The following is an 18,944-nucleotide window of genomic DNA, read 5'->3' as shown; positions in this document are numbered from 1 at the left end:
GGGGGGGGGGCGGGGAGGCATGCGCTCTGGACTAGGAATCAAACTCTTCCACCAGCTGAGGAAACGCAGGGGCGCTCATCTATTAAAACAACCATAAAAACAACCCCCCCAACCTGCTTATTCTATTCTCTTCAAAGGGTTTGGGAAGATTAAATGAGAGAACTGTGTGAACACAAGTAAAATATTACCATCAGTAGCAGTAGTAACGGTATTATTTACAAGCATGGTCAGTACAAATGGTAGGGAGAATCTCTTACTTGGGAGTGAAAGCAAACCGTGGGCAGCTATGGAAACAGATCAGGAAAGGTCTGAGAGTTAAGTAGAGAAATTAGGATTTATTCAGTGGACCATGAAAAGAAATCGAAGATTTCGAAGGACGGTGTCATACACTGAATACGCTTCTGTAAAACCAGTATGAGAGCAGTGAGACTGGCGAAAGGCACCAGGGGGTCTAGAGGAGGCTTGCTAGGAAGACAGTGCAATAATCTATGCAAGTGATGAGAAGGCCTGAAAATAGCGTATGAGTGGCAATGAATAGGAATCACACAAAAGGTGCTTCTTTCCCTTAAAAAGAAAAGTTAGCACTTTACTCATTTTTTGTCCTAATTCTAAATGTTCAAAGAAGAAAATCTGGAAAATACAAAAGAGTAGGGAAAAAACCCTGTCCTGTCACCACTGTTAATATCTTGATGGATTTCCCCCCAATCTCACAAAAGACCTTTCTGAGAGCCTGGAGACTGGCTAGCCAGGACGTGTTCAATCACTGTGCCATCGGGTAGTGGACTGAGTTCAAAGTTCTGACGCTGAGAAGAGAGCGTAGCTGTGACAGGGACGGAGCGAAACAAGAGGAAGCAGGTGAGCGAAGAAGGCAAGCAGCCCGCAAGAGAATGCCAACAGGCTGTCGTGGAACAGACCGGGCTCCTGACAAGAGGACGGCACGACGGGAAGTAGAGTTTCTGTTCAGCAGCCCCTTGTCCCGACAACCAAGTTCAAGAGGCTAGAGCTTACTTATTCCCACCACAAAAGAGAAATGGTAATTGTATGATGTGATGGCGCTAACTACTGCTACAATGGCAATCGTATTACAATATATAAATGCATCAAATCAACGTGTTGTACACCTTAAATTTACACCATGTTATATGTCAGATACATTAAAAAAAAACCAAACAAAACAGAGAGAGCCAGAGTCTGCAGTGAGGGTGACGGTGGCTGCAGCACCATCAGTTCCGCGAGGTGACAGGACAACGGCTCCAGTGGCCCTGAGGCCAGCCCGCCTGACTTTGCGGCAGGAACTGCCTCTCGATAGAGATGGCTGTCGGCAGGTTCGATCTCTGACCGTTACTCTCAACCTCAGTCACAAGACATACACAACTGTGTATATATGTATATGCGAACACGTGTGTGTGTACGTGTGTGTGTGTGTGTGTGTGTGTGTGTGTGTGTGTGTGGTTTCACAATTAGAAAGGAAAAAGTCACTGAAACTTGACTGAAGAGAAAGTGCTTCGGAAAAAAAATTAAGTCACTGCAAGTTGTTTACAACAGGATTTTGAAAAAAATGGATCTGGACTATTTGTGGCCATTAATATTCATTGTGTGAAAGTTCCTTGTGTCTGCGTTCTGGAGTAGAAATGTTAATGCTGCAACATGTAAGAAAAAACCCAGAGGAAGTGACAGTCTATTCACGTTTTGGGAGATTTGAGTATGAGGTGAAAGAAATGCATTTATTTCGCCACATCTGTTTTACTTTTATAGCCAATTTGCCATAATTTTGGCAAAACAATCCAAACAGTATATCCAGTGCTACATTAAGTGGTCTTATTATGGTGTGCATTTATTTACTCCGCCCAGTGAACTATTACATGAATGCTAGAAGTGCTCTAAATATCTAAATATTCAAAATGTTCTGCCCAGAAGGCCTTCTATGGTTTTATCCTAGTGTGTGGTCAGACTACATACAGGTCTAACCCAGTTATTTGTACACCTAGTTCTACCGGTAATGAGAGTAGCATGGACGGATCGAGAAACCCCATACAAGAAGAACAGTTCTTACCATTTGAAAAACGACATAAGAACACTGTGAATAATGTAACACTCCAAATATCTCATTCCTTCAGTGCTGGTGGTACTACAAACAACTTTTGACAAAAAGCCATCCGGTAATATGTATCAAAAGCCACCAAACTGTTCATATCTGGCAATCCCATTTCTGAGAATTTTTCCTAAGGGAAAAACTCGCGTCAAAGAAAAGAGCTAACTACATAAGGATGTTCACTGCAGCATTATCTATCTTACCAAAAAAGAGAAACAAACTAAATGGCTATCCACGGAGCGCTGAGGCACTTGGGAGGAAGAGGGTATTTCTGGGGACACTGATTATGGTGTGGAAAAGGCACTGAGGCAGGATACGAAGGAGAATGGACAGGAGTGTGTGGAGCTAGTGACAGACATTAGCAGAGAGTACAAACCTCCGACCTGGTTGTAAGCCTATGGGAAGTCACCATCCAGGCCTTGGAACAGTAGAGGAATGTCAAAGTTACAAAAGGAAAACTTTAGGGACTTCCCTGGTGGCGCAGTGGTTAAGAATATGCCTGCCAATGCAGGGGACACGGGTTCGAGCCCTGGTCTGGGAGGATCCCACATGCCGCAGAGCAACTAAGCCCATGCGCCACAACTACTGAAGCCCGCGCGTAGCAACGAAGACCCAATGCTGCCAAAAAGAAATAAATAAATTTATGTTTTTAAAAAAAGATAGCTGTGTCAACTATTTACCAACAGCTGCTGAAAAGAAGGCTACGATGACAGAATTAGGTTAGGTTAGGAAAAAAAAAAAAAAACTAAGAGACTAAGACACTCCCAGACCAAGGTCATTTTCTTTTTTACAAAGGATTTCTCTGGCTGGAGATTTATTTCCTCCCTCGCTAAACCAGGCAGACTCCCTTCCCTCCCAACATCTTAGGAACTGTGGGGTTCTGGCTGCAGACGCAGATTTCTTTCCCTTCCTTTGCACTGTCCTCTCTCCCCAAACCCACAGTTCCAGAAGCCACTGCCTACAGAGGTTTCAAATATCAAAAGTCCCTTACCTACCTGCCTACGGAAGAGCTAACATGAGAAACTACAGTTCTGTGGGGCTTTATATTAATTTCTAAAATACAAAAGAATAAGTATGTTACTTAAGAAGGTGAATAACTTACAAACTGGAAGCAGCTCCTGACACTCGGCTCAATGTTACTGCCCCCAAAGGATGCGACTTCGCCCAACTGTCTTGGGATTTGGATAGAATCATGCAGAAGGAGGCCCAGTCTGCGCTGGTCACAAAATCCCGTTGAACTGGCCACTTGCTTGAAAAGGTCTACAAAAGGAAAAAGAGAATTGCAACCATCAAAAAGCAGAACCAAGTAGATGTTAGCAGAATCTAAGGACCAACTCAATTCCAGCACCAATTCTCAAGAGTAGCCAATATTCCCACAGTGCACTCCTACTGTACACTAATCTGCACATTTATTATTTGTATGGATCAAGTTAATCATCACTGTGTATATATGAAGAGTGACAACTTTTAAATAAACTACAGCCCGCAAGTAATGAGAGCTTACGTACAGTTCTGACATGTGAGTTTTTCCTAAGCCACAACACAATACTTTGGAAAATATTTTATATATAGGACATGACCACCATCATAAAATAACTGTTTCAGCCTTAAGAAACACAGAATGGGCCCAAAGCACCATCCCCCTTGGACATCAGATTCCAAAATATATCAAAATTGGGCCTTCTTTATGAAGTCATACGATCACTGAGTTTCTCGTACATGTTCCCACAGGACGCTGTACATATTCGTAGTTAGCTCATAACACTTTACACTGTCACTGACGTAATATGTGTCTTTTTGGCTGAAGAATGATATCCCCTCAAGGTTGGGACCATATCTTGGTCAACTGTGTGCCGGAAATGTGTGGAGTAGGAGAGCAGCAGCTGGAGGATAGCAGGTGCCCAATATACGTGCATTCACAGGATGAATGAATATGCCAAACACTTGCAACATGTTTTGTTCTCAGAAATAAAATTATTTTAATCCTACCTTGTGTTCAAATAAAAGTTGCCCAAAAAGTAAATCCACGGAATATTTTCCTACTCATAAGCACACTTTAAACTCGAAGACATTAAATGTTTTAACGAGATATTTAAGATGGCAGTAACAACACTGAGCTCTCACAGCATTTTCTTGCCTCTCCAGTACACACACATAAGTTCAGAATTATGAATTATCTTCAAATAGCCCCGCTTGAAGTTAACATTTTTGCTTCGCCAACCTGAAACCTGTTCCCTCTCAGTAGTTATTTGAAACACAAACTGAAAGCTTCCTTGATGAATCAAGTTAGTATTACGATGTGCTGGTACTATACCTAACACAAGTAACTACGATATTTAAAGGACGAAAGCCCACAGAAATAATTCTGTTTTATCCCAAACACATTTTCAAATGGCTAACAAAAGCTGTTCTGTTCTTTTTTCTTGGGTTCTTAGGATGAGAAAACTCAAGTGGAAACTACAAAAAAGTGAGAGCTAAAAGAGCTTGTGTATTCTGTGGAAATTTACTCCTAGGGGGGAAATGAGCAGTAGGACACAGCGTGGCTTTGGAGGAATTCAGTCTCTTTTATCTCCTGCCCGTCCTTAAGCTCAGCACATCTCCACATCCCTGTGTGGCTAGGCCTTAGGGGAAAAGAGAAAAGACAAGATACACTAGGTTTGTTTAATATTCCTGCCGAAAAGATTTCTCACGAGCATTTAAAGGGGAAAAACAAGTACATTCGTCCACAATGGGAATGAATGGTTGCTTAGTCATCTCCACTGTCCCTCCTCTAGCATTTGCTTTTAATTTGGATTTCCAAATTTTAAGCAGAAGAGCCCAAGAGCTAATCAAAAGGAAATTCTTTAAGGTGTTATTTACCCTGTAAGAAACGGCAAGCTGTCTCTCAAATAATAAAATGTTAATCGCATCACAGAACTGGGCACGTCAGTACAACTCGCAGTAAGGTGATTATAAAATAAACAAGGTTTCATCCAAAGACGAGGCAAGTGCACAGATTAAACCTTCACATTTATTTTCCTGACTTAGACAAAGGGGTTAGGAAATCGGACTTTAACCCCGAGGAACATGTGTTTTACTCAGACACAGTCAATGTAATGTAAAATAACACTCGGACTGGAGAAGTTAACCCTCAGTCTCTATTTAAATAACTACAATTTAACATCTGACATGGAGCGGCACAAATCAAGTCTGATGACAGTCTGAAAGTAGTTCTACATCTTACATGAGGAACCTGCTGCCAAATAAGAACACCATGTTATTCCCCATCTAAAACTGGGGTAATTAGCCAACATTAATAAAAGAAAACTGAGTTAATATACATGACTTACATCTGTACTTGTCTTCCAAATGTGCTTTACACAGAGAAATGATGCCAGTTTTAAAAGACAGGACCCGGATCCTCCCTGTTCGTCCCCTGTTATGAATAATCAAAGCAGAAAACAATCACTGGCACTTTACTGAACGATAAACACTTCTTAGTTAAGAGAAAAAACCTTGGATATGGAAACTCTACTGACCATTGTTTTATTAAGATCATTAAGAATGTTTCTGAGTTCATTCTCTATTTGGCTGATGACCCAGAACGCGGTGGAAATTTGACCAACTCGACCAGTGAACATTTACCAAGTTTTCAATTCTTAAAAGCCCTTACTTGAATGGTAAGAGTTTCTCTACGTAAAAATAACAAGAATATCCTTTTACTCATCTATGGAGAGCCACCTGGGTTTACGTCGATAAGGGGAAGAATTACTACTATGTACTGAGAAAATCACCTACTTCAGTTACTGAAGCCAAAAAATACCAGCAACGAACTGCTCTGCTCTCCTAACACTCACGTAGATTTTCATCAGATTGCCCCTTATTGAGAAGAAAATTAATCACTTCAGGTCACAAAACACACAGTATAAAATATGAACGTTTCTCCCTACAAGAAAAATATGATCTAGTCTATTAGGAGCATTTGAATGGATGATCTTAAAGAGCAAATTAAAAATAACCTATTGCTATAGCAGTGTTTTAACACAGGTATGCTTTCACTTTACATATAAACCATTCCACGTGACAAACTTATTAACAAGTTCATTTTGCCCACGCGAAAAACTTGAAAGAATGAAAAGTTTTTCATTTTGTAGAAAATGTCTTTTGATGATTTTCAGCTTTTATTTTGCTATGAGAAACAACTGAACCATATATGTCGGTTAAAAAAAAGTCTGTAGAATAACTGCAAAGGATAGGTCCCAAGAGTGGTTATTTTTGGTGAACAATACGCAAACAGAAATCCTGGGTCCTACTACGTCACTGGAAGATTTTAGCTTTTTCCCTCTTTAAAACGGCAAATCAAAGTTTAAGAAACTTTATAGAGTGACTCAGGTCTTCGAGGAGTTAAAGTTGTCCCCAGATAATTTTCAGGCATAGAGAAGGGAAGTTATATACTCAGAGTCCATTCGTACATCACCTGCAAAGAGAATGGTGGCAAAATATATTTGAGGGACGACCTGAACAGAAACCCTTATCAAAGCAAATCTAAGGATAATCCGTAATTAAAATCCAACGTGATCAAGGGCCTGGTAGATAACGATGAGAATTCAATAGCCAGGTGATCTTGGAACTTAAAAAGCAATACCTTATCAAAATAACAAAGAGAAAAAGGTATACATTTATATCCGGGAGGTGGTAGAAATCTACACCAAAGGCAAAAGCAAATAGTTGCCATGCAACTCCTTTCAGAAGACCTTCCCAGATTTCCAAATGCCGAATACGTTCCTGTTGACATGTGAAATCAGGCGTAGAGTAATTGTGATGTCTAAGAAGAATTCAGTCGAAATTAAGACCAATTCCTTCTGCTACCTTCCTCAATTGTCTTCATTAAGCTCAAGACAAAAGTGGGGAGCTCTCCTATGTGCAGTCCAAAAGAAATAAGAGTGTTTTCTAAGAGAGAGGGACGAATAGAGGTGCCAAAGTGAAACTTCGTAAATCCTTATTAAAAAAAAAAAAAAAAAAGACTTCCCCAGTTTAAGGATCTGGATTTGCTGCACTAGGGCTTGTTTTCTTTTCTTTTCTTTTCTTTTCTTTTTTTTTTTTTTTGGCTTATCAATTTACACTCTTCTGCAAAAAAAATCTCTCGAGTATCAGCTAACACTATTCAGAGCTGGTGACAGGTGTGTCAGCATCTCCAGGAGCACATCTCTTTCTGCCGCTGAGAGGGAGCCCCTCCCTGAAGAGGACGGAGGAATTCAAAATTCACAGGCAAGAAAGGGAAAGAACTAACGGCTACACACTGACTCATTCTACTATTTGAAAAATGAGTATCTCAGGGTTTGGTTTGTTTTCTAATCTGAGAGCATGCTACATTCGAGTTCTTACCTCCTAGCTTATCAAAGTATTTTTCAGTTCCATTAAATGCAAAAATGAGGGCTTCCCTGGTGGCGCAGTGGTTGAGTCCGCCTGCCGATGCAGGGGACACGGGTTCATGCCCCGGTCCGGGAAGATCCCACGTGCCGCGGAGCGGCTGGGCCCGTGAGCCATGGCCGCTGGGCATGCGTGTCTGGAGCCTGGGCTCCGCAACGGGAGAGGCCACAACAGTGAGAGGCCCACGTACCGCAAAAAAAAAAAAAAAAAAAGCAACAATGATTAATCACGGGGATAGCATTAGGTCACATGGCTTCATGAAACTTTCATCCTGAGGACCATATTTCTAGACTGGAGCCCTGCTGTGATGCTAATTACACCGTCACCGTTCTGTAGACTAACTCTCCAGTGGTATAGTCTGGAGAAAGCCTGCTATACGTACGTGTCATAAACATTCAGCAGCCAATTGAGACACATATCCACGCAGAGAGGGACGTTGACCAGATTGTTGTGCTCTTGCTGCAGGCGATCATAAATAGTGGTCAAACAATTAACGATCTGCAGGATGTCCATGGGCTGGTCATTTTGCTTGAGGTTGTGCTGGTCCAGGGCATCGCATGCAGCCGACAGGCTCAAGAGATCCACTGCAAGAGCCACATAAAATCATAGGTGACTCAACGAGGAAAAGCCTTCTTTCACTGTTTTTCTTTTTGACAATCCTGGTAGGATTGGCTTGTACCCTTTAGTAAACAGCAAACCCGAACCCTACCCTCTCTTATCAAAGTGTTTTCTTTTCACCCCTCAGCTCTAAGTTTGGTAAGTGTGATGAGTACTCAAGCTCTGAGGCTATCCTTAAGTCCCACTGGCACTGGGTGAAGATGTGGCTGAAGCGACAGTTCCCATTCCTAAACTATTAGGAAATATTTGAGCGTTAAGGGGACCTAGAGTGTTCTACAGGCACAGAGTCATTTCCACCTGAATCAGAAAGAAAAAAAAACTGTTTTACTAGAGATTTTCAAAGAGTTTCTGAGAATACCTTCTCGTATTAGTACTAGAGAAGGTCAGTTTGATTAATCTGCATGGTTTAGGGTTGTGTAAACTCTTATTTCCAGCTATGCATTGATAATGATTAAGCGTTTTCCTCCTTGAAATATCAGTCACCTCCTAATCTCTCTGCTACATTAACACTAGGTGAAAAAATAATCAACTTCACTGAAATTTTCTATAGGCAAACTAAAATAAATGCATCATCTATCCAGTTTTCAGATACAAGGCTCACTTATTTCTCCTTTCACCTTCAAATTACAGTCTACAACGCACTTTTCAAGTCCGCTAAGAACTTTATAAGTTTTTTGGGGGGAGGGGGGAGGTTCCCGTGATCTGAGGTGGTATTTAATCATATACTGAAAGACAAACATTTATCAAAAGTGAAGCCTCAACAACTGCCCAACATCAGCACATCGTAAGGTTTACTCCCAAGTGTCACAGAAAGATGCTTTTCTGTAAAGCCAATTTATTAGCCAAATTGGAAACGGGACAACATTGCTTTTATAACACCTTATACATCCAAGCTCTGGTCTGAATTCTCAGTCCTTTGAGAGCAAGAATCAATGGTAATTAAGTAAATCTCTCATGTACGGGCGGTGGGGGGGGGGCAGGCAACACAATTATAAATGTAACTGCAGATAAACACCACCATCCCAATCAGTAAACAGCTTGCCCCATACTAAACAGATGCAAATTTAAGGCTTTAATGCATTTTACTAGTTACTATTTGTGGCTACTTCTAATTAAATGTTAAGGACGAACCCCCAAAATGGTGGTTAATACCTCTGTAGTGCATGTTTTCCCCTTTTCAAAAAGGAAAATAGTAACCTTTTGAAGTTTCCCTGGAAGCATGAAGGAGACCTGGGGGTGGAAGCAGGAGGGTTTTTTTTTTTTCCTTTGTCTTTCATCCCAGTGAGTAAACCTCTCTGCTTCCATGGACCAGTTTCCTTAAAATACCCTGGCCGAGCACTCATCCTATCAAAGCCAAGCCCCCACTCTTTTTGCTTAAAAATACTCGAAAGAGAAAGGAATGACCTCTTTACATTGAAGCCAAGACTCTGTTTCAAGTGGCAGAAAGGAATGTAACTTGATTTGAAAGGGAGGTAGGAAGGAAAAAGAATAAAGAATTTAAAAACATAACAACACAAGCGGGCAGGGGGACAGGGGGAGGGGAAGGCCGAGTGGGGACTGTATGGGAGACCAGAGAGACATGCAGAGACAGAAGACCCCAGCTTTCATCCTCTCTGCTGTGTGCCTGACTTTCTCGGAGGACACGTTTTCAGGTGTAGGTAATGAGAACGCTTAGGGATGCAGCACCCCATCTACATTAGCAGAAGAGAGGAGCAGGTTTCCTCCAAACACCAATATTCCCAACGTGTTTCTTTACATATTGAAGGAAGTGATGGGTGGTTCGAAGTTTTTCTAGTATTTTCTTTCTGTTACTCTGCCGTAATCATTATAAATTTTTTGCTTTATATCCAAGGATATAAGAACTAACAAGCGAGAATTCTTAGACTCACTTTTGTATGAAGAGTCTAATTTCCCCGTGTGATGGAAACAAATAACCAACAGCAAAATGGCATGAATTTTTTATTGGGCCCACTCTTCTCTCCGTACAGGTGAATGGGTAACACACAGAATAGGAAATTGGGAGCATTAAGTAGCTCCAGAGGGACGCAAAGCAATTGCTCTGAAAAATAACAGGAGCGGGAGGTGACATAGTTGGGAGAGAAATACTGTACAGTGCGCTCTGCTAAAACCAAATGTGGTTAAACACAAGAATGATCCATCACAGAAGACTGGAGAACTCATTTTCCCAAAACAAACATATCAAGCAGAATTCCACTGTCGTGCAACAGTTTGTAAAAGACTCCTATTTAGGTGTATACAGCCGATACTACGGACTTGAAAAGAGGTGAGAAAATCAATAGGGACGATGTAATTGCCCCACAAACATACACTTAACTGTTCAAAATGAGCATCTTAAAGAATACATTGCGATTCTTTGATGAAACATTAAGCATAATGATGAGCTGCTTCTAGAAGCCTCAACAAGCAACCAGCAGACACAATTTTGTAAAACTACCCTTTTACCTCAAGCTAGGAATTTCCATTTAGGAGAAAATCTCTCTCTCCTTTAGCGTATTCACTAGGGAATACATTTTAAAGCTGTGAAAAAACCCAAGTACGTGCTAATAGATCCTCTTTCAAAAATTATTTTGACAGTAGAAGATGCTGTAGGTTTCGACGCCACTGAAGAACAGAGAGCATCTGGTGGTGCCCCTCGTGCATCAGGGGTGTGGGGTGAAAGAGGGGGGACAAGACAAAAAACGACCGGCTCTCCAGGCTCCTCTCTGCTAAGCACGAAAAGCAGGAAAGGAAGGAGATGGGACGGGATGGGGTGGATGATTCCTGAGGTGCTGGCTGTACCTACTCATCCTCTCAACATCCCAGGTTCAAATGCTCTGTTCTTTTCCTCATACGCCACAAGTGAGGAGCTCAGATGGATTTTGTTTTTGTTTTCGTCTTTTGTTTTTTGGTCTTTTACAGAATCCTAGGCTTTGAGAACTCAAAAGCACCTTTAGAATCGTTGTGCAGTCGGGAAAACTGAGACTGGACAGGAGGAGACCTGCTCTGGGTATTATGGCAGGACACACGGAGGTACGTACTGAAAAGCAGAAAGGTGGGCGGCAGAAGGTGTCCTTAACAGGCTGTACAGAAGAACAAAAGAAAACCACCCCGCATTCTCTACTAGCAATGATAGTGGGAGAAAAAAGAAGCACCAAAACGTTGGCTAGAGTAAGCCCGATGGTGCCCACACAACCCCGGGCGCATCCCATGGGTCAACCTGGATACCCCAGGTTAACAATATAAACAATCCTGTAACCTAATTAGCACCGACACAGACAGGGGCGGGCGGCTAATGGTGGGATAACTCCTATGTGTCTGCTGACTTTTTGGCCCAGGCAGCAGAAGGCGTCTGCGCAAAGAGGAGGCTGTTGTGGACGTCACATCATTCTACAGGCAGCTTACACTTCAGGCTGAAGGACTTTCCAAGCAAATCTTTGCCCAGCAAGAAAGTCAAGCACTTTGCTGTAGTTACCTTTGCTGTGAGGGCTAACTCCAGAGGTGCTGAAGTCGGCAAGAGATGTTTTGCTAAAACAGCCACACAGTGCAGACCCTTTGATCAAAGCAAGGAAAAGAAGTGACTCATTGTGTTTATGGGTAGCCACGAGTTAGAGGCTATCACAGTTGTTTGCTGCTAGCAGTAACATTAGCCATTTTTACCTGGTCTCAGGGAGGCCACTGGGTTTGGGACTGGCTATGTAAGAAGACGTCCAGATTACCAGCAGCTAAAAGCCATCCTGGCTGAGACTCCAATTAGTGCTCCCTGGTTTCTAAAGTGGTGTGTGCTCGCATTGGTGGTTCTTGATCCAAGAGATAAAGTGCGTCCTGGTATGGCCCTGGTACAGAGAGGGCACTGGGAGCTTGTACTTGGCCTCTCCAGACCCTATGCTGGAAGGCGGCCTGTGGTTGTGATGCATGTCCTCGTTTTAATGTTGTTGCTGTACTGCAGGCTTTTCCTTTCTACAGTCATGAACTGTAGATTTGTAAGGACTGTCATTTGGGCTCTGTGAGTCCTCGTCAGCTACTGAGCTTAACTATCATCCCCGGAGCAATCAGTGCCAGAATGGAGATTGTTTAGAAGACCCCAACTCATCCTTAGCTGAAAATAGGGGTAAGGCATCATTTTCAAAGGAAAAACAGATGATTCTAATAAAAGGGATGCAAATAAACCATTGATGCTAGTTGCCAAGCTACCCTTGGTTTGAAGTAGAGCAGGCTGTGAAATTCGTTACCAACGATACAACCTTCTGCTGGAAACTGGAAATGGTAGAACCTGAACTCCAGGAGCTAACGGAATGGATTAAAAGGGGAGAGCAAACTGATGGTAAGTCTGCTAAAAATTCAATTCCTCGGTTGCGGGAGCAAAAGCTCAAGTAAGTTCAGAACCTTCTTCCATTGAGCTTCACCCTCTCTGGCCTGCAGGTAGAGTTCCAACGCAAAGAACCTGGGAACTAGCACTTTTTGATAAATGGGCGACACCTGAGAGACCAATTACAATCAAAAAGATAATTCAAGTGGGGGAACTTACAGGTGTTCCCTACTTTACCACAATTTTCTTTTTCAGCGCCATACTAGTAGTCCCCGGACTGGGGCTGCAATTAAGAGTCTCAAAGGCTGGTAATATCCCAAAACAACACCTTACCTAGTTGAAAGGTAAGTGCACAAGACCTTACCTAGTTGAAAGGTAAGTGCAAGAATTCCACAGGGACTGGTGGACTGGATTACCCCTTTCTCACACCTCGCCCAATTGGGGCTGACCGTCACACAAGTTTTGTTGCCTAGTGGACAGGACAGTCCCATTTTTCTGTATGGAACCAACGTGACCCCTTATCAAAAATTGGGAAGAGAAGGGGAAGGCAAAGGGGAAGCCCAGGCATGTCTTATCTTGCTACCAGCTAAATACGGACTAGTCCAGTGGCTGAACCCAGGGGATATATACTCTTTGTTGGGGGAGAGAGTTTGGATGAAAATTTAACAATAAGGAAGAAAGATATCTAGATTGTTGCCGAAGGGAAGAAAGCCACCAAATGGGTGTTAAAAAGGGAAAATCTAACTATGCTGGTGCCTAGAAAGAGGCTTAAAATAAGAAAATAACACGCTCCCTTGGCTATGACTCAGATGCCCTTTTAAAAAGCCAAGAAGTGAGCAGGACAGCTGGCCAATCTATCGAACACACTGGGTGAAGAGGTGGGCGTTCTGACTGTGACCAAGACTCCATGGAGCGGTATTAAAGTGGTTATGGCTTTTGGCGCTTGTTTCACAGGATACATCTGCCATTAAGCGCCTGCTTTGGAAAGTACCCTGTGGGAATATTTACCCATTCATATCTGGAGAACACTGATTTATAATAATCTGAATGAACACGGCACGGTCATTAATTATGATGATGAAGGATTACGAAAGGTACTGGGTATGTGGTAGAAAGTTTATATGGCATATGCCTCATCTGTCACAATATTCTTGTTTTAAAAAAAAAAAAAAAAAAAAGCTAGGGTTAGTGTGTGAGGAAAGCTACAGATCGGGATGCTTGTATCATTGAGGAAAAGCTAAGTTGAATTTGGTGGGCCTACTTCCCTGAGCTTGAAAAGCCAGACATTTTTTTTGTTGTTGTTACTTAGACATTCAGATTTTTTGTTGACACCTCTTTTCCTCATACTGAAGTTTTCACACAGAAGTCTGGATTAAGTTGATAATATGGATGTAACATACATTTACTTTTGAGAATTTTCAATTCCATTTTCAATGATCAAGTAGTTTGTAAATCATAGGTGAAACCTTTTAAGATGTTTCGAGTACAGAAGTTTGTTTGACATAGGCAGCATTCATGAGATGTGTTGGGGATAAATGAGAAGAACAGCATGTTCATATTAAACATAGAAAGGGACTGAAGGACCAAGAGATATGTAATATGCCAGAGGCAACTGAGTACAAAGTGTTTATTGCATATGAAATACACAAGAGGCATTAATTATACACACTGATACTTAATATTCATGAGGTCTTAATTCGGGCACGCATCAGTGAGACACATTCTGGCCCCATGCGTCCTCTGCTCCAGAAACTCAAGTAAAAACCATGGCCATCGACCAGGCTAAGTATCACACTATAACTGTGGTCAGGTGCGCTTGTCTCTGTGTCCTCAGTAGAGCAAGTTTATGTCACTGGCCTTAGGTGAAAAGCCAGAAATCTGCTGTGGACGGCTATAGATATTTCTGTGGCATACCCAGGCCAAAGTTCATTTCGGAGTGACTACTATTCCTATGATGTTTGCCTGGGAGACTCAACATTTCTGTATCTCAAGTGTATTTCCTAGTTATAGTAAAGACGTTAGTACACAGTGGCAACACCATGTCCGGTGGACCAAAGAGCATGGGACTGCTTGAAATGAAAGAATCTTAGGAGAATTAGGAGCTGGGCGAGGACTACCTGGCAAGGTAGAGTTTGCTTTGAGTGAGAAAAGAGAAACCGATGGAAAAGACCGCCTAGTGCAAAAAGAACACATCAAGGGAATCCAATTCCAGGAGAAAAGGGGGTATCAACTAGAAATGCAACCAACGATAACCCGAGAATGGAACCTACAAGGTCCTCCTTAACAGCCTCAGCACCATGACTGAGAACCCACCCTCCTTTCCCTTAGCGAGCAACTCGTGGGTACTGGACACATTTCGAACAGGACTACAGTGCTCCCCCTGGGAGAGAGATGCCTCCTGTTACCGGACCTCTCTCTTGGGGCACCGATACCCATCAAACCATGTAAGTGGAGAAAATGAGTTTGGCTTTTCTGAATGTTTTGAATTCTGAAATAAGAGACCTGGCCTCCAACCTACGTGAAAAATAATATAATGGTATACGGGAAAAGGAGATTTTTGCGGGGAAGGGACAAATAATTACACTGGCCTCTCGGGTCCCCTTGCTGTTGACGTAGCTGGTGGCTGTGGAGGCACACTGTAAAGCTGTTGCTTTCTTGTAATCTTTGCCTGCAAGAGGCTGTAGATTTGTAAGCAATGTCACCGTGGGTCCTGTGAGCCTTCTTTAGTGACCAAACGCTATCTGATGCCACCTTTCAGCGCAAGCACAAAAGGTGAGGTGCGTGTACCAAGAAGGGAGCCCCCCCCCCGTGGTGGATGGGACCTCTTCCAAGTCTGCTCCTTCCTTGAAGACTCTCCCTCAGCTCCAGAGGTCCACAGAAGGGCCCCCCCCCCCTTTTTTTTTTTTTTTTTTTTTTTTACCTGTTATGGCATGGTAAGGATGAGTCTGGCCACTGTGCCTCTATTCAGACAACTCCAGGCTGTACAAAATTTCTCTACTGTGTGATTTAGTTGCTGAACAGAAGCAAATTGTTCTATACTTCTTGTTTGCAGAATATCTGTCACATTTATCAACTGCAGTATATTTAGCCCTATGGTTTGGGCTCTCTCCAACCCACCACACGCTAATAAACTAAATACATGGGCTTTGTTAAGTGCATTTTTATTTCTGCTCTTAGAAGTTGGCTATATTTTTAATTTTAGAAGCTGCAAACCTATAGGATGTTCATGAGAACTACAGCCGGAGAAGGAAAAAGCTTAGATTATCTTCTTCATAACCTTCAGTGGGGTTATCAGCCGTATGAACCGGCTTATAAATCCTTCTTACCCAGATTTCCTCTTTGTCTCTGCTTTTCTGTCGCGTTTAATTTTCATTCCCGATGCCTCGAAAGGCAGTATGGAGTCATGCAACATCAAACGGATTACAAACTGGGGACATTATAGGCCAATGGTGATGCTCTAGACTTAAAAGAGCAAATCCTCTATAGTGGATAAAACTGTGGTATTCAGGTTTCTGCAATACTGAAGCTTTGACAGTGAAGTGAAAAAAGTGAAAAAGACCAAGTGCTTAGCGGCGGTAGCATGGCATATTTTCTAAGGCATCTGTAATTCAAACTCTTTACTGGCATCAGGAAATCACTGAGATAACGTCATTAATTTTCATTAAAGTCAGAGTTAGTGGACACGACCTTCAGTTGGAAAAGGTAGCCAGGACAAGTTTTGTTTGTCTGTGCCACAGACAACAGCTCCTGATCATGGCTTCACAGGCACAGAAATGACAAAAAGGCCGGAGCAAATCTAAAATTAAGAGGAAATTCTGAAATCATTTACCGAACAGTTAGTTAAGTAATGTGACCACGCATGTTTTCAATAATAAAAGGAAAGGTGAACTCTTCCTGCTATATTCACACTACACGTGGAAACCTCCTACCATTCTTGAGGATCTAGTACTTAACTGAGATAAATACAGCCTAATTGTGCTGTACCTAAATCTTTCTCAAATATGAGAAAAGTCATGCTTAGAAAGGAGATGCTGAGAATTTCAAATCTGTTGAAAAGTGAAAATCCTACAGTCTACATTCAGAGCTTAGCTTTATTACAAGGTTATAATCGCCCATGGCCAAGATTTTTTATAATATCAAATCCCCCTGTTTTTCCAACGTTTATTGGCAACGTTAACATGCACTGAAATAATAGACAACGAGACACATATGTGAACAGCAAGAGGTTTTTGACAGGAGGAACTGAATAATGCCTAAATCCAAGGTCAAAAGGAACATTATGGAAAGGGGTCTTCCAATGTAGTCAGTTTGGGGGCTTTTTCACAGTATAACCTGGAACAGCTGATTACCTCTTCTGCGCTTTTCGTATCTCACTTTTACATCTCTCACAGCACATTTCATAACTGCCCCTTCCTCCATGGAAGGCACTACCTCTGGGATGGGGTGGGGACAGAAGAGGAAAAAGAGGCAGAAGACTTTCTCCATCCAGCCTTCTGACTCCACTCCATCCCAAACTGCCTCTTTCCAGCTTTGGTACGTTAACAGGTCCCTAAGGAAATCCTAGGCCTGGGGAGTCCTTTAAAAACCACTTGGCAGCTATACAGCTGAAAAATGATAGCTTCAGACTATAAGCTATACGGAAATGGAAGCCTGAATTTACTTTCATTCATGCATCCATTCCTTGAAAACAGATTAAGCCCTTCTCTGTGCCAGGCTTTGTGCTCAGCATTGGCGAGACCAAGGTAAGGAGGAAAAGCCTACTCTCTCCTTGCAAATAATTTCACTTCTAGGCCATTTCTTCTCCATCTCCACGTAGAAAACCACACACGAGCCAACAGCAGTTGGCTATCTTACTGCTAGCCTCTGCAGACCCCCTGCGTCAGACGCCTTCATTGCTGAAGATTTGGTAGCCAGGGGTCACAGCCCTCTGCTCTTCCCCAGTTCTGGCCCAATTTGGGGTGATTTCAACCTTGGCAGCGAGGACTCGTGCATCACTCTAGCCTCTCAGTTCATTAGCTTGCCTATTTCATCTCCATGGAAATTCACACCTCGTCCGCCTCTGCCGCCCCCGCAAATGGTCATATCCTAGACCTAGCCAGACGAACCGTTCCGCTTCTGAAATAACGTTTAGTTTCGCTGCTGTCTGACCACAACTTCTTGGCTTTCCAGTCACTTCCGCACAATCTCTTCCTCTACCTCCCTGAACACTTGGCCTCTCGATCCCTCTACCTCCTAATTACCAGCTTCCACCCAAATTCACAGCCTCTCCTACCCCGTGCAGACGCGACGGACAGCACTCCAACCACTTAACCACTCTTTGGCCCAAATCCCTACTTCGCTTGCCCGGCTGGCCTCTGCCCACCTGGGACGGAACCATCCGGTTCCTGACTACTGGCTGTGCCTGGAGAAACACCCCTGCAGACTGGTGCTGTCGTAAACCGCTCAGCAGGCTCTGGGCTCCACGATGCTGCTTCTCAAAATAGCCCTTTCTTTCTCCACAGAGATTAAGGCCAACCTCGACTCTATCCCCTTGTGCCATTAGCTGCAGCACAGGACCTCTCCTCCACCTTCACACAAAAAACAGAGCCCTCCCCGCGGGCATCCCTCGCCCGCTTCCCACTAGGCCTCCTTGGCTACCTAGCCCGGCGCAGATCCTTTCCTCAGCCCCACTCCTTACAGTGGAAGAGAGGCGCCCCCTTTCGTCTCTTGGCCTCTGGATTACCTTCCCCTCTCCTCCGAGAACTCACATGTTTTAGTATCTCCTGAGCCAGCAACTTCAATTTTGTGCCCGCTTCTCACATTCATTTAAACAGACTCAAGCGTCTCTCAACCTATGTGCACAGGCACTCCATTAACTCCTCAGCCCCTTCCAGCTAACTACCGCCCGTCTCTCTCCCCTCCCCTTCACGACTAAATTTCTCCAAGAATCGTCTCAACTGTCTTTACATCCCCACTTTTGCTTTACTTTGAAGCCCACTTCACCACCTCCACCGTGCCTCTAAAACCTCACCAAAGTTACTAAGGACCTCCTTGTTGCTAAATCCAACAGACACTTTTGCCAACCTCATCCTGACCTCCCAGCAACATCTGACCCCGGTGGCAGGCCCCTTCTTTCTGCCCATGCAGTATGTGACACTATACCTTCTCTGTGTCTTCCTTTGCAGTCCCCCTCTGTACCTTGTTCGCCCCCTGTCCTAAATCCTGTTTTCTTCTTACTTTACACTCTCCCCGAGCATCTGCATGCTTATGATTCCTGAACATTGCCCGTATGTTTCTCCTGAGCGCCACAGCTCTATGTCCAACTCTGCCAGGCACGTCCACCACTCCCCGCAGGTGAGCACCTCAGTATCTTCCTTGATTCCCTTCAGCTAGCACATCAAACTCATCACTAAGCCCTATCAATTCCGCCTCGTATTTTTCAACTCTCCCCACTTACCTCCATTCCTCCTTTGCCAATTCAGGCCACCATATTGCTGGTTTAGACGACTGAAACTTCTCAGCAAGTCTCTCCCCGCCCCG

At 43.2% G+C, this 18,944-nt stretch overlaps 1 protein-coding gene across 1 annotated transcript in view; it reads right to left on the bottom strand.

The window, feature by feature from the left end:
- DMD (dystrophin) overlaps positions 1-18,944 on the bottom strand; it is a 1,809,438-nt gene that overhangs the window by 93,922 nt on the left and 1,696,572 nt on the right. Inside the window, exons 63-65 of the mRNA XM_007456856.1 lie at positions 7,884-8,085; positions 5,422-5,507; positions 3,195-3,352 (exon numbers count right to left, since the gene is read on the bottom strand). Of these exons, the coding sequence (XP_007456918.1) occupies positions 3,195-3,352; positions 5,422-5,507; positions 7,884-8,085 (446 nt within the window). The remainder of the gene's footprint in view (positions 1-3,194; positions 3,353-5,421; positions 5,508-7,883; positions 8,086-18,944) is intronic.

Source organism: Lipotes vexillifer, unplaced genomic scaffold (assembly GCF_000442215.2).
Source record: "Lipotes vexillifer unplaced genomic scaffold, Lipotes_vexillifer_v1.1 scaffold207, whole genome shotgun sequence".
Taxonomy (NCBI): domain Eukaryota; kingdom Metazoa; phylum Chordata; class Mammalia; order Artiodactyla; family Lipotidae; genus Lipotes; species Lipotes vexillifer.
The sequence above is the reverse complement of the archived record's forward strand: the minus strand, read 5'-3'. Positions and strand labels throughout refer to the sequence as shown.